Here is a 15,670-nt window from a genome sequence, read left to right on the forward strand (position 1 = left end):
GGATGGGTAGTTAGATGGCTGGCAGGATAGATGGATGGGGAGTTAGATGGCTGGCAGGACAAATGGATGGGTAGTTAGATGGCTGGCAGGACAGATGGATGGGGAGTTAGATGGCTGGCAGGATAGATGGGTGGGTAGTTAGATGGCTGGCAGAATAGATGGATGGGTAGTTAGATGGCTGGAGGACAAATGGATGGGTAGTTAGATGGCTGGCAGGACAGATGGATGGGGAGTTAGATGGCTGGCAGGACAGATGGATGGGTAGTTAGATGGCTGGCAGGATAGATGGATGGGGAGTTAGATGGCTGGCAGGACAAATGGATGGGTAGTTAGATGGCTGGCAGGACAGATGGATGGGTAGTTAGATGGCTGGCAGGACAAATGGATGGGTAGTTAGATGGCTGGCAGGACAGATGGATGGGGAGTTAGATGGCTGGCAGGATAGATGGATGGGTAGTTAGATGGCTGGCAGAATAGATGGATGGGTAGTTAGATGGCTGGCAGGACAAATGGATGGGTAGTTAGATGGCTGGCAGGATAGATGGATGGGGAGTTAGATGGCTGGCAGGATAGATGGATGGGTAGTTAGATGGCTGGCAGGACAGATGGATGGGTAGTAAGATGGATGGCAGGATAGATGGATGGGTAGTTAGATGGCTGGCAGGACAGATGGATGGGTAGTTAGATGGCTGGCAGGATAGATAGATGGGTAGTTAGATGGCTGGCAGGACAGATGGGTGGGTAGTTAGATGGCTGGCAGGATAGATGGGTGGGTAGTTAGATGGTTGGCAGGATAGATGGATGGGGAGTTAGATGGCTGGCAGGATAGATGGGTGGGTAGTTAGATGGTTGGCAGGATAGATGGATGAGTAGGTAGATGGATGAGCAGTTAAATGGATGGATGGCTGAATAGGTGGATGAGTGAGCCGACTGATGGCAATGTTATATATTTATCATGTTAAACAACTATCTGATAAAGTTCGTACTTTTGAGAAGCACAGACTAAATGACTGATTCTTAATATTACAAATGACCTACCTCATTCTGGGTACCTTTGCTTTTCAGCCACGAGTTTCTTCAGTTGTTTTATATCCCTTTTGCATCAATTAGGTAATGAATAACTGGCAGTTTCACAACGTTCCTTCTACTTCTATGTGAAGTGCACTGGTTGTTGGTCCCTAGGGTAACACAGGTCAATTGGCTGGCCTTCCGAGTACTAGTTATTGGATATAAAGTATGTCTTCTGTTTCAGCACCACACAGATTGCACATGACTCCTGTGAAGCCCAGAATACCTGACAAACCACATGCCAGGCCTGGTAAGAGAATGTTTCTTTCTCTTATGACCAGTGCAGTCAGCAGGCCAGGGGAGCTACACAGTAGACACAGCCAAATTTCCCAAATGTGGAAAGGTTGGGAGAGCAGGGATCCAGGACATGTACCCTCAGTTTGAAATAAAAGGAACACAGAAAGTCTGACCTTTGTGGATTATAGAAGGGCTTGATTCATTGAAGTGATGAGACTTAAAGGACTTTTTATAAATGTTTAGATTCGAAGAACTCTGTGGAACTGAGCAAATATAAAAATATTTCAATGACGTTTATACATAAGTTGCACACACTTTTAAATTTTTTGAGACAATTTAAAATGTTTTTCTTGCCTCAGGAAAATAAATAATTTCATTCTAGTAAGAAGATGTTTTTAGTTTCAAAGAGAATAGTTTTACTTGATATCTTTTGTCATCAAAAGAGATGTTTCTCATCATAAAAGAATAAAAGACATGATTTATTCTCGAGCCAAAATTATGACAGACCATGACCCAGGAACATACATTTTAGTCATCCTTGATGGAACGTTATATTTGGGAAGTAATTTCATGAATGTTTTACAGTAACAGAAAAAGGGAAAGTTATAAATCAAAACATTTTAAAACAAATTAGTAGACTCACCCGAGAGGCAGAGTAGATTACAGAAAGACGGGGGGATCTCGCTTATAGGCCTCAGATGCTACCTAATATTGGCCTTCTCTTTCTTTCTTTCTTTCTTTCTTTCTTTCTTTCTTTCTTTCTTTCTTTCTTTCGTTCCTTCAATACAAGATTTCTCTGTGTAGCCTTAGTTGTCCTGGACTTTCTTTGTAGACCAGGCTGGCCTTGAACTCACAGTGATCCGCCTGCCTCCCAAGTGCTGGGATTAAAGGTGTGTGCCACCACGCCTTGTGATATTGGCATTCTTAACTTCTGCGTTGGTGGAAGCTAATGATCTCCTTTGCTAATACACACCTTAAGGGCTTATCTGTTAGTTACAGGATGCCTACGAGGTGTACAAGAAATGGCTATTTAGGGGGGTAATGGTAGCCCAAAATTAATTAGGCTCTGGATCTGCAACATTCCAATCTCCTCCACATCACTGCAGTTCTAATCAGTCAATCAGTCCATTTTTGCTGACACAGATTCCTCACAGGAACTCTTGTTCACATTTCAAAAGATAAAAACATTTATAAACAACAAAAAGTACAGTTCTGTATTCAGAGATACCTTCGTTCTTATCAAATCACAGAGGGATTGTAATTCTACCCTCTTTGGAATTTAAGGAATGACTAATTGTTCAGTTAGTTGTTTTTGTGCTGTGGCACAAGCATTTTAGCACCAGCTAAAGCCTTTCTGGTGCTTCCTTTTCCCTTGTCATTCTAAGAATTCTTAAGGTACTAAATGAGGAAAGCCGTTCACAAACATGTGGTCTTTGTGAATGTATCTCCAGGCATATGACAGAGAGGGGACAATGTTTTTATATTCTTGGAATGTACATATGAAACATTCAATGACATATAATATGTATATTATATATAATACATATACGTATACTGTGTGTGTATATATGCATATTACATATGTATTATTGTCAGAGTGAAGTCATCTAAGGATGCAGGATTGGTTTCTTTTTCTACACTAATATAAAGAGTAAAAAGGCAGGAAAGCAAAGTGGCATCTTTCAGCTAGATCAGTTAAACACAGAAGCACAAAGGCAACCAAGTACACAGAGGCAGAGTCCCCAGACAAGAAAGGGGCCCAGGGCTGGGATCTAAGGAGTGGGTATGTGTGGGAATAGGATATGTTTCCTTTCTCCCTGGGAACTGGCTGGTTCGGGCTGTCCCAGGGTGTTGGATAATCTGGACATATAGAGAGAAATAGATTGTTTTCTTCCACATTAGTGCCCCAAAACAGTTCTTGGGTATCAGGGAGTGGTGGTTAAACTCCCACTGAGTGTTTCTCTTGGGGAGGGAGAAACAGGAAGTTAGCTATCTTAAAATGTCCATGTGAAAAATATATTAATCTACCTAGTGCTTCTGTTGTTTGCCCGCCTACTGGGATGCTGCTGATTCCTGGTCCTTCATATAGACAGCCAATATTTTAGCTATAATCTCTAACTCCTAAAGGAAATTAGGTAGACAAATCTATTACAAGAAAGGGTATTTCTATGTGACTTTGTGTTACAAAATTCAATGAGTTCTTAATATGTGGCTGATTGAACATTTCTGTAAACTACAGGAATAGTAATGTTTGACAGCAACTGAATGCTGTCCTAGGAGGCATGTTTAAGGAAACTGAGGTGCCGAGGGGATTCCGAAAGGGAATTGAAAGACAGGCAGTCTGGCTGCAGAGCTTATGCATGAAATCACACTCAATGTTTGGTCTTCTAGAGAGCAGGAAAGAGTACATCATGGCTCAGTGCTCAACAGTAGATGTACATAAAGTACTGTAGTTAAACACTTTGTATAGATGTCCACAAAAGGGCCACACACTTTTAACTTATGAATAGTGGCCTTGACATTGAATACATCTCAGGTTTTAGCTTTCCCCTAGATGTAATATAATTTTAATATTCCTTCAGTTTTACTGTGGAATGTGTCTTACAGCATATGCAGGACATAAGTTAAAATATTTCCCACTCAGAGTTGGAAGTTCCCTTGCTACTTACTTTTTTCAAGAACAAAAATTGGAGCCCAGTGACCACCTCAGTACAGATTTCAGATTTTCATTCTTACCTATATGAGACTTTCTGACTTTCATGCTAGATGTGGTTTCTATAGTCTACATTCTGAACCATACGTTGTTTTGTTTTGTTGTGTGTGAGTTGTCATTACTTTATTGTGTGTTAAATGATTTTCAGTTCTCTGAGAAGTTTTGTTTTCCTTGGCTGCAAATTTTTTTAAGGAAATGTCTAAACTGTTTAATCTCTACTTTGCTGTAGGTCTAAACAAAACAACTACAAGACCTGGTAAAACCAAATCCAGAGGAATGGCCAATGGAAATGGAGTAGGAACAGGTAATAATCACAAATGTATTTCTCTTTGGTTGCATCAAAATTAAATGCTGTTCATCTCATGTAATTTTGTTGAGTGCACACATCAATTACTTTTTGTGTATGTTTTGTTACAATATTTGTAAAATTGGAATATAAAGGTTTATCTCATTTCAAAATCAACTTCAAATATCCCTAAAATGTTGGAAAATAAATTTTCACTCTTATAAACCCAGTCTACTAAATTAGCTATCATATATAGTCTTATTTCTCCAAAATAATTCTGATTAAACATTAATTACAGAATGCAAATAGTAAAAATAATTTTTTTTATTACAAACAACTTTCTATGCACAGGTCAGTCTTTGTAATGACTTGGTTTTCCCCTTTATCATTTGTCACAAAGGCTGTCACAACTTTCTAAAAGGCCTTTGTCTGCTAGCTATCTAAAATGTAGAACTTAAATAAGAAGAAGCAGGGTAAATTCAATACGGTTAACAACTGGTCTCTGTCGCTATAGTCCTATTAAAGTTTATAAAGAATTCTGGTCAAATGACACAGCCCCAAGTTCCTTACATGCCAGGCAAAGTAGAATTCCGAAGCTGCCTTGGAGCATGTGATCTGACAGATTTTTGTTACACAGCTGATCTCAGACTCTTCTCTCTATACCCCTTTTTCCCATTAATTTATTTATTCACTTTATATCCAATCGCAGCTCCCCTCCTTCCTCTCCTACCATCCTCCTCCTCCTCCACCCCCCCCCCCCCCCGACTTCTCTCTATACCCTAATGGGGAAACCACACTTTACTGCCCCAGCATGGAGTGTGCCTCACAAGGAGAAGCCAGACTCCTCCTCGGAGTGAGGTATGTGTTTTTCTAGGATGCAGCTAACTCTTCCAGGCTGCTGGCTCACTCTCATGAAATTTTAGCTAGGTGCTAAGATTTGGAGGCAAAAGTACAGAAAACAGTCCTCCATAATAGCCCCATCAGTCACAGGAAGTAGGGCTTACTGATTCATTGAAAATAGATTTCCACCGATATGTGGAGATCAACACGTTTGTTTGCAAAGTTTTTGTTACTATGGTTAGAAATATCCAAAATCATTATTTCATCTTGGGCAAGAAATTGCTAAGTGATAAATTACGTAAATCTGTAGACTTCTGGAAAATTCCCATATGGCAGTGGTGGGCCCTGCTGAGGTTCCAGTCTGGGTGCCTCCAAGGCCAATTGTCCTTTCCTACATATGTCAATTAATCCTGTTTGAGAGGAAGGAATGTGGCTAGCAGCCTGGGCTAGATTGCCTGACTGGCAGTTCACAAGATCCATTCTCTGCCGTGTCTGGTACTGGCTTTTTAAATGTCCTCTTCATTCTGACTCTGTGCTGCTTCTAATCTTGAATTGCCCAAGTTGACCAGTTTATAGAGCCCGGAGCTTCATTGTCTCTCTCCAGCTCTTTCCAGTGAGCCCCAGAGCTCATGTCTGCAGGGCCTTTTCCAGTGCTTTCAGATGCTACCATCCTCCATCTGGTTTCAAGGGCTGATGTGCTGTTGGTTTGTTTATTTATATCTAGAGATCAAAATGATGTGCCTCCTCCTTCTTCATCTATACAGAGGCAAACTGGGAAATTTCTAGTGTCCTCGGTTTGGTGGTCCTCAACCTGTGGGTTGTGACCCCTTTTGGGGGGGGTCACATCAGATCTCCTGCATATCAGGAGATATTTGCATTGCAATTCATAACAGTTGGCAAATTTACAGTTATGAAATAGTAACAAAATAATTTTGTTGTTGGGGTCATCACAACAGGAGGAAATGTTTTAAAGGGTCTCAGCCGTAGGAAGATTGAGAACTGCCATGACCTTCCTTCCTTCCCCTTTCCTTCCCCCTCTTCTCATCGTCCCCCTTGCTGACCCTTACCTCCCCTCCCCCTCTCCCTTCAGCTCTAACTTACTGTTGCCTTCAGGTACTTACCTGTACTCATCCTGGGGTTAGTGGATCTGCATTTGCCCTGTAGGAACTGCTGAAAGTCTGCAACTCTCTCTCTCTGTCTGTGTGTGTGTGTGTGTGTGTGTGTGTGTGTGTATGCACACACCACATAATGGTGGCCTGGTTACAGGACAGATGCCTGCCATCCAAAGCCATTAACTCTCATGTAATGTGGCACTGTAGCCCTCTCAGGAGACGGCATATATAGGACTATAGTCACATAGAGTCATTGTGAGTATAAGGAGAAGGAGCCAATAGGAGGACTTAGTGCTTGAGGAAGAGGCTTTGGAGCTGTGAGAATGTGATTCTGAGTCCCAGCATTCCCTGCCAGGGATACCTTGGGCAGCTTGATTGATCTGGCCTGTGTTTCCCTATTATGGGTCCTGGATACTGTATCTCACACAGAAGGTTTGCAAAGCTCAAAGCAAGTGATTACTATGCAGAGTGCTTAGACAGTATTAGACTTAAAATTCTTTGGTTTTTTTTTGAAGGACAAAAATATCTGGAGAAGGGCTAGTAAGATCTACTCAAACAACACACCACCTGCTGATATGTGTGTGTGTGTGTGTGTGTGTGTGTGTGTGTGTGTGTGTGTGTGTTTACCGTTGAGAAATTATGGTAAATAAAACCTCACCAAACCAAGTCTTCTTAGTGCCATAATGGAAGTATTGTTCTACGCCTGTGTGTCATATACAGAATAATCAGTCACATGATCCATCTCCCTGACCCCAGGGTACCAAGACCCCCAGGCACAGCAACAGCTTTTTTAGAAGAAAATTTCAAAGTCTTCCACATTCCTCCAAAAACCAACAGGGCCAGGTTCTTTATAACAACAACCTTACTCTGTGGTACCAACTTCTGTATCAGTTACTTTTATTTCCTGTGATAAAACATCATGACCAAAAGCAAATTAAAGAAATCTTTATTTGCACTTATAGTTCTAGAGAGCTAGATATCCATAAAGGTGGGGATGTCATGGAGACAGGAGCAGGAAGCTGAGAGACCACATCTCAACCACTCACAGGAAACACAGAACACAAGAAATAGGACAAGGCTATAACCTCTCAGAGCTCACCTACCCCTTCTTCCATCAAAGCTCTGCAACTTAAAGGTTCCCTGACCTACCTCAAAGGGCATCATCAACCGGAGGCCAAGTGTTCAAATACATGAGCCAATGAGAGACATTCTCATTCAAAACACAACAAGCAAAACTTTTTATCTGCATCTGCCTGCACATTAAATGTCTTTAAATAATGTCTTTTTGCCTTCTCCGAGACATAACTGGAAAATCAGAGTTGTTGATATTTAGTTACTGTGGTTGTCATTGTTAATGTACTAACTGGCCTATTAAATATGTTTTCTTACCTTTAATATGCAAATGACCACCAGGCCCTCAGCACATGGATTCTCTCTTTTTTTTTTTTTTTTTTTTTTTTTTTTTGATGATTGTTTCTGGAGTGATATGTCCTACTTAGATTCTACTTAGATCCTACTTAGATTGTATCTGCTCTTTCTTAATAAAAACTGTCAGAGCCAGGAATGGTGGCATAAGCCTTTAGTCTCCACACCTAAGAGTCAAAGGCAGATGAATAATCTCTGTGAGTTTGAGAGCAGCATGATCTACCCAGCAAGGTCTAGGCCAGCCAAGGCTATAAAATGAGACCTTATCTTAAAAAAACAAAACAAAACAAAAAAATTTCAAAAAAGCAGAAGAAACACATATCAGACACATCAGGAAATATTATATTGTGATATAATCACAGAAAGGTCATAGGAGCCTGAGGAACAGAATATCTGCTGTGAGCATGCCTCTCCTAGAAACAGCAGGGAAACTACAGCCATGAAGTCTCACAACCATGGCTGCCTAACCAAGACCTGAGCAAGGATGACACCAACAGATGTGCCAGCATTGCAGGGAGAAATCTCACAGGGACCCAATTCTGGAAAAAGAACTACAAGCAACTAAGAAAGATTGAAAGTGAGAGAAATAGTCTTCCCTGGGAAAGAGCTGTCCCATAATTGGTTATCTAATACCAAATAGTCAATCCTGAAATCCTATACATACAAGCAATAGTAAACAGACTTGGTAGGTTATATATATACACACACACATACATACATACATAAGTATGCATATATATTTAGGAGTGTGTGTATATTATGTATGTGTGTAACCACAATTAAAACAAAAAGAAGCCACAAGCCATGAATTTGAGTCAGATCAGGGTGGGGGTAGAGTACATTGGAGGAGTTGGAGGGAAAAAATGGAAAATGATATAATTATATTTTAATTTTAGAAAATAAAATTGCATAAACAAAGCAAAGATGATATTTTTCCAAAAAGAATAGTACTACAAAGCTAAAGTGAGACATACTGATCCCCTACACGCTAAGGAAGCTTACTAAACCCTATCCCAGGTGCTTAGGTACATGGCCAGATAGCCACCATGTTTGAGGGAGCCAGGAGGCAAAAATTATCACACAAACAAATTTTGACTTGCCTTCTTTCAAACAACAATTTGGAGTTCTAGGTCAATCCATGACAAGTTTACAAATCCCAAAGGTAAAGATCCAGTTGGTAACCTCAGCAATCTAATATACCAGACCAGCACAAGGATATTTTTTTAAGTGGGTTCAATAAGTACAAACCCAACCACAGTGGATTTCTGAGGTTTCTTTATGGGCATTGGGGAGTTGGAGGAAAATTATCTTTTTAACCACAAAATGTACCCATAAATACTGGCAGAAGGTGACAATTCTCCCTTGGTAAAAGTCTGTCTGGTGAAGCAATACCTCCCAGGCAGCCAATGCAGGATGAATGCCATGGAAAGTTAGGACAGAACCAAAAACCACAGTCCAGCGCCAGCTCTACCGGGAAAAATGGAACCAGTAAGTGTAGGATTTTTAGTATTTTTATATCTGGAGAGTAGAAGACAATTAAAATGAGCACAGAAGTACTGGTGTCTATGTAAGAAATCCACATTTTCCCAGACAACTCCTATCAAGTAGCCATGACAAAGAATGTTTAACAGATTTTACTACACAATTCTTCCTGTTGATTGTCTCTTCCTAGGAAGCAAGCAAGGGCCCAAGCCATCAAGCCCTGGGAGAAATATGACAGTGCCCTCACACACCATCAAAAAACCAGGTAAGGAGTAAGATGTGGACCCTGTGGCACCCCAGCTCTGAAATTTGCATGAAAAATGACTGTGTGTGAGAACCACATTAGCATTAGATGCAAGCTGCCAGAGAGACATCCCATACTTGAGGATGACCGTATGTGAAGAAAGAAATTGCAAATTAAATTCTTTTTAAAACCCTTGGAGGATATTAACTTGAAGGTTGGCTTTCTAAGGAGCCACAATGGACAAGTGGTACAAAGCCACTGGGTTTTAAGTGTTTGTTTTGTTTTTCAAGCTTGGCTCTTGTGTGATTTATTATGATACTCTTGGGTCTGAAATGATTTGTGTTCCTGTTTTAAGAGTAAGTTGTATGTAATAGACATATGAAGCTGATAATACGGGCTCTCTGCTTTTTAAAAGGATGCTGTGAGAGAGGTTCTCATGCGTTAGTGTTGCCATCCGCTCATCGCCAGCCTTGCCTGAGCAAGCTCATGGACAGACTCATCCCTTTTCCCTCTCCTGCCTTCCCTGCCTCTCTGTACTTTGTCTGTCTTCCTAGTAGCCTTGAAAATACTTAAAGTGATAAGGTATTTTCCTGGGTGGAGAATTGTTCTTTATTATTTAAAACCAGCATAAATAATGCAAAGAAAGAAATACATTTTTAAACTATAATGGTTTAAAGTCTGAGCTAAGGTGGATTGCTCCAGACACCTTTAGTTTTTTCCAACCACCCTGCAAAGTAGACTTTATTTATACAAACTATAAAAAGCATGCTACTTTCCTTTGCCCACTAAGCAAACAAGATTTAAAATTGTACCATTCCTTGGGCTGGAAGCCCTGTAACAGAGGTTGTGGGTGGCAGAGCAAAGTGAGTGGTAAAGTTGGCTCCCAGTCATGTCTCTTAGGTAGAAATCCTTGTGCAGGGCCACACTATAGCTGCTCCAGTCACCAGATTCCCATCGCTGCCATGAGTGTGCTACTTTGATATAATTATTTGAAGAGTTCTAATGTCATTTAATTATAATTACATATTATAGGGGATAGTGTGAAACACATATATATATATATATATATATATATATATGCTCAAAAATTTCAAGTCAGAGTAGTAAAAGAAATTGTAAGCTCATAACTAAAGATGATTAGGAATGATAAAGTTCAACAGTGCTTCTGTTGTGTCTCTAGAGGAAAGATCTATGCCTGAATATTTTATCTAAAATTACAGATTATTCACATATGCTAATGTGATTAGTTGTTCATGAATATATGACCAGCATAAGTTTATAGGCACCCCACTATATATTACTTTTTATGTTGGCACTTTTCTATAAAATATGAAATCTCTTACTGTCCAACTATGACTCTGCTGTTTTTACAGCTTAATTATTTCAAACCGACTTTTTGTAGTAAGTACTGACTTTATAATATCTTTTAGCCACAATCCCAGGGACTCGTCGCCCACCCATGCCACCTAGACCTATGCCCCCTAGACCTATGCCTCCAAACAGAAAACCTTTACCACCGAATAATGTCACCGGAAAGCCAGGAAGTGCAGGTATGTCAGGTTACCTCTTTTCTTTTCTCTCTCCATGATTGCATTTTACTCACAACCCAACAAGCCACTGGCATGTGTGACAGATGCATGCTTGCATTGACCGCAAAGACTGGATGCTGTTAACTACAGTTTTGAGGATTGAAATACCGACTCTGAGTGGGTAGCATAGAAGAAACCATCTCTCCATATCGAGGCCAGTTTGCTTCTGAGATATCTGAATGCTTGGCGCCTAGAGAGAAGCTGACTTGGCTTTCAACAGTGGATGACTTCAGAATAGAAGTAGGAGATGCTGTATATTGCCAACCGCTCAGAGACAGTGGAAAATATGATGTTGTGTCACTGACTTTGCCTTCATGCCATTGCGCATGACATAGTGTTTGGGGGAGGAATGTGAGCAGCCAAGCTGTTTCTTACTTCCACATCTAGGTTCATGCTGTCACAAAATGGTTCTCACAAGACCTGGATGTGCACACACTTTATCCCTCTTCTTGCTCCACAAAGATGTCTTAGCATTGCCACTATGTTCTATATGGTCCCCAGTATACATCTCTGGTACAACAACAAACATATGGTCTTGTACTATTTGTATTCTTGCCTTCCTCTCGTAGCTTGCCAGTTCTGTAATGACAGTGATTGAAAGTCCAGAGGCCAGTTGAGTGCTGAGAATATGGAGGGCATTTGATAATAATGATTGAATGAAAACATGAATGAAATTAAGAGCCAGTGGAAATTGATCCACATCAAAACAGAGCTTTACCTCACTTCCACTTAGGACCTCTGCTAGCAAGCTGTGGTGTTCCTTGTCTTTCCTCTCTTTCCACATCTCAGCTTCCTAAATTTTTGGAGGTGGAAACTGGATAAATAGTACTAAAGACAGCTGTAAAAGATGAAAGTGTGGAGGGTTTATGTGAAGGGAGTGGGTATCATTCTTTTTTTTTTTTTTTTTTTTTTTTTTTTTTTAAGAAGCTAACAAGAATGGCCTTTGTGATGTTTCATGACTCTAGGTCAGTGGTTTTCAACCTGGGGGGTTGGACATCGCCTTCCCAGGGTCACCTAAGAGGCCTGGAAAACATACAGTTTGTAACAGTAGCAAAAGTCCAGTCATGAGGTGGCAAGGGAAACACCTTTCTGGTTGGTTGGGCATCACCAGAACATGAAGAGCAAGATGAAAGGGTGTCAGCAGTAGGAAGGTGGAGAAGCGGGAAGTTCCAGAGTGCCTCCCCCGGTGTCTAGGGGAGGACTCGGCCTCCAGCTTGTACGTCTTGTGCCTTTGTGGGTCAGGGCCTAGTGAAGGCCTCACGAGGAGACCAGGTTGCTCTCATTAGTAGTAATAGGAAGCAGCTGTGGCATGAGTGGCACTGGCCTTTGGGTCTTAGTGATGAGTCAGGGCGATGCCTGAGTGTTCCTCAGGGATGCAGGATGCCACCCCACAGCACGTCCCTCCGGTGAGGGCGGGTGTCACTGGTCTTGGGTTTTGGCTTATGTCTTGTTCTCCTGTCAGAGAGTGTAGCTTCAGCATGGCCTCCCCACCCCTGAGTCTGAAGAGGAGGGGCAGGCACATCCCATTTCTGGGATTACCTCAGACTTGACATGCCCCGCCACCCATCTCTAACTGAGAGAAAATGGCTTCACTTCAAAGCCTAGCAAGTAGCAATTACTGTGATACAGCTCTGGCGATTCAGGAAACCAGTGGATGTCCGGAACTATAACTGCACTTGTGAGGGTCTCTCACAAGTACACGTGAACGGTCTTGGTTCCCACATGGCGTCTACCATTCCTTGCCTATCTCCAAATCTACTGAGGCCTCTCTGAGTCCTACTTTTTTTGCCAAGGCTAAAGTGTTGCCCTCATTTCCTGCTGACTCTGCCAGTTCTGAATAGCACAACGTCTCTTGGTTTTGCTTGCCATTTGTTTGAACTTTTTACTTGGCCCGCTCCCTCTAGGACCAAGGCCCACGACTCTGTAGGGGGAAAGCAGGGTTCCATCTACCTGACTCAGCCAGGATTGCACACTGACCCAATGGAAGTTCAGCTATTATGCCTTGGCTGGTAGCCCGAGGAGGAGGAACACAAAACTCTATTCCCCTCTCCATCTACCAAACACCCAGATTGCTTAGACCTTGGGATGAATCCAGCTTTAGAGACTGTCAAGAAACTTTAGCAGAAAGGTTTGAGTTCAGCAACTCGACGGAACACTGTTCTGGCACCTAGACATTGCTCTGGCAATCTCTGTCCTCTTTCTCTGGCCATCTTCCATGTCTCGCAGTTCAAGGCCATCCTATCTCCTTGCCTTCATTCGCAGCTGACCAAATGGCTAGGTGAACAAGTCATCATGGCCAGTGAGATTCTCCTCATTCGTTTGTGTTCCTTCACTATTGGAAATCTTCTCATGGTCCTTTAACCTTAAAATAGCATCCATAGCAATGATATTCAAGTCCTCCCATGACCCTCCCTTCCTTGACCCTCCACCGTTAGCTGGGATCGGGTCTTCTTTTTCCTCAACAGCCATGTTTTCCTGATATAAGTCATAGACTGGAGTTCCTTTCTCTTCCGAGTGGTCATTTCATTTGCTGGCACTTGTGTGAACTCTCTTCCCCACTGACACCCACTTTCCCCACAGCCTTAACCACTCCCTCGCCTTGTCTCCTCTGTGACCTTATGTAGTTCTTTCACAATATCTGTGATATTTCAATATCCTTGGCTCAGGCATCTCTCTCTATCAAGAACCAGGTCTTGCTTGCTCTACAAGCCTGGCTGATAGTGCCAAGCCACGTGGTAAGTGCTCAAGAAATGTTTATTGAATAAATAAATGGGGAACTTGGTGTGGTGCCTATAAAGCCTTACTGCTTTGGTTCTGGGTTCCAGGAATCAGTTCCTCGGGCCGAGCAACTTCACCACCCATGAAGGCAACGCTCAAACCTATCGGAACAGCCACAGAGAGATCAGAGGCAGAAAAAAAGCAACCAACTGCTCCTGCTTCCGAGGAAGAATTTGGTTAGTGTGTTAGTTCTCACTGGATGCATTGCTCTGAGATGCTAATGTATTTCAAATTAGGGAAAACACATTCAGTTTGGGGTCTTCTACTTTCATCAAATTTAGGACTATCTGTCTTTTCAGTTTTAGAGCAATATTTATTGTCAACCTTCCATTAGGGAATATGCTTCTTTCCTTGGCAGACATAAAACTCCCAAGTCTTTTTCTTTTAATAAAAATGTAGACTATCCAATTACCAATTAAAATAATTTAGGCTTCTAAATTCCCTGTTACTATAAGCTACAGGTATTCAATTTGTTAATGACTACTAGCTTATTGATTACAATTCTTAATCCACTACTGTTACACTCCAGAACACCTTGCTGCAGGACACAATTAAAAGCCTTTTTATATTGGGTCAAAATAAGAATAGTAAAGGAAATCAAACCAAAAGCAATTTATCTAAGAGGAATAGTGATTATCTTTCATCTTCACTGCCATTGTCAATATATTGTGAATTTTTCTTTGTTCTTCACCAAGTTTTCCATTATCTTTTCATTCTCAGATAACACAACTGATTTTAGTTCAAGCCCAACCAAAGAAACCGATCACCTTGGGAAGCCCAGATTCGTAGGTATGTCCGGCTCTGCATTTTGGCTTTTGATAAAACTAGTCTGTTGGTAGATCACTCAGGTATTTGCAATATAAATATTGTAGGCGCTTACTACAACATGAATTTCTCATGTTCATGTGAGCCAGCTGGGCAGCAGGTGCAGCCGGCTTCTGGTGGGCTAGCCTTAGCTCCACCCTGCATGCCTGCATTTTAGTGCCCCAGTGAAGAGTAGAAGTGAGCCAAGTGAGGCAATTCTCACCATAATACAAAGTACAAGGAGATGGGATACCAATAGTCACCGTTTGAGATCTTTTTTATGTGACATCTGCCAGCATAGATTGGCCACAGCAGTCACACAGCCAAGCTCAAGCCAAAGGACGGGAGAGCTTAACTCTTTTTTATGGATGCAGAAGTGAAGTTTTAAACTGTTTTCCACTGTTGTACTATTTGGTATTTCTGGCGGTATTGATAAGGGTTCTGGTTTCCTTGCTCTCACCAGTGCTTGGTATAGTCAGTTTTCAAATGTTTTTTCCATTTTAACAGGTACAAAGTGGTATATAATTGTGGTTATAATTTGACTAGTCTGAATCTACCTTAACCAAATCCCATAGACTTGGTGGTGGAATGGAAATTTCTTTTCTCACAATTTTGAAGGCAAGAATTGGCTTCTCTCCTTGCCTTGCAGACAGATTCCATCTCACTGTGGTCATGTGACTTGTGTGCTGTGAGTCCCTTCCGTCCCCTAAGGACTCCAGCCTGATGAGTTTCAAACTTCCAAGTTCTTCAGTTTTATCAGTCTCATTCTTTCTATATTTAAGTCCACTGAAGCACAGGCTTAAATTATTAGAATTGTAATAAATTACTGACTGATGAACCTTGCATTTATTATACAAGGTGTTTTTTATTTCTATCTATATCTTTGCTCTGGTACCAGATTTATTGGTATGTATATATTCAGTCATGATTTCTCTAGATTACATCCTTGTTTTTCACCTTTTACTTTTACCTACAATTTAATCTCTTTGTATTTGCACTGTATTTTTTTAGATATCATCTTATCAGGCCTTACTTTTCTTATCTAATCTATGAATCTCTGTGTTTTGTTTGTAGTTTATGGCCCTTTCAAAT

The 15,670-nt window shown here is 41.2% G+C and overlaps 1 protein-coding gene across 1 annotated transcript in view; it reads left to right on the plus strand.

The window, feature by feature from the left end:
* The window catches only part of Abi3bp (ABI family member 3 binding protein), a 205,739-nt gene that overhangs the window by 173,579 nt on the left and 16,490 nt on the right, over positions 1-15,670 (plus strand). Inside the window, 6 exon segments of the mRNA XM_051150061.1 lie at positions 1,253-1,318; positions 4,248-4,322; positions 9,354-9,428; positions 10,838-10,957; positions 13,822-13,950; positions 14,495-14,563. Of these exon segments, the coding sequence (XP_051006018.1) occupies positions 1,253-1,318; positions 4,248-4,322; positions 9,354-9,428; positions 10,838-10,957; positions 13,822-13,950; positions 14,495-14,563 (534 nt within the window).

This window comes from Acomys russatus, chromosome 8, assembly GCF_903995435.1.
Source record: "Acomys russatus chromosome 8, mAcoRus1.1, whole genome shotgun sequence".
In the NCBI taxonomy this organism is placed as follows: domain Eukaryota; kingdom Metazoa; phylum Chordata; class Mammalia; order Rodentia; family Muridae; genus Acomys; species Acomys russatus.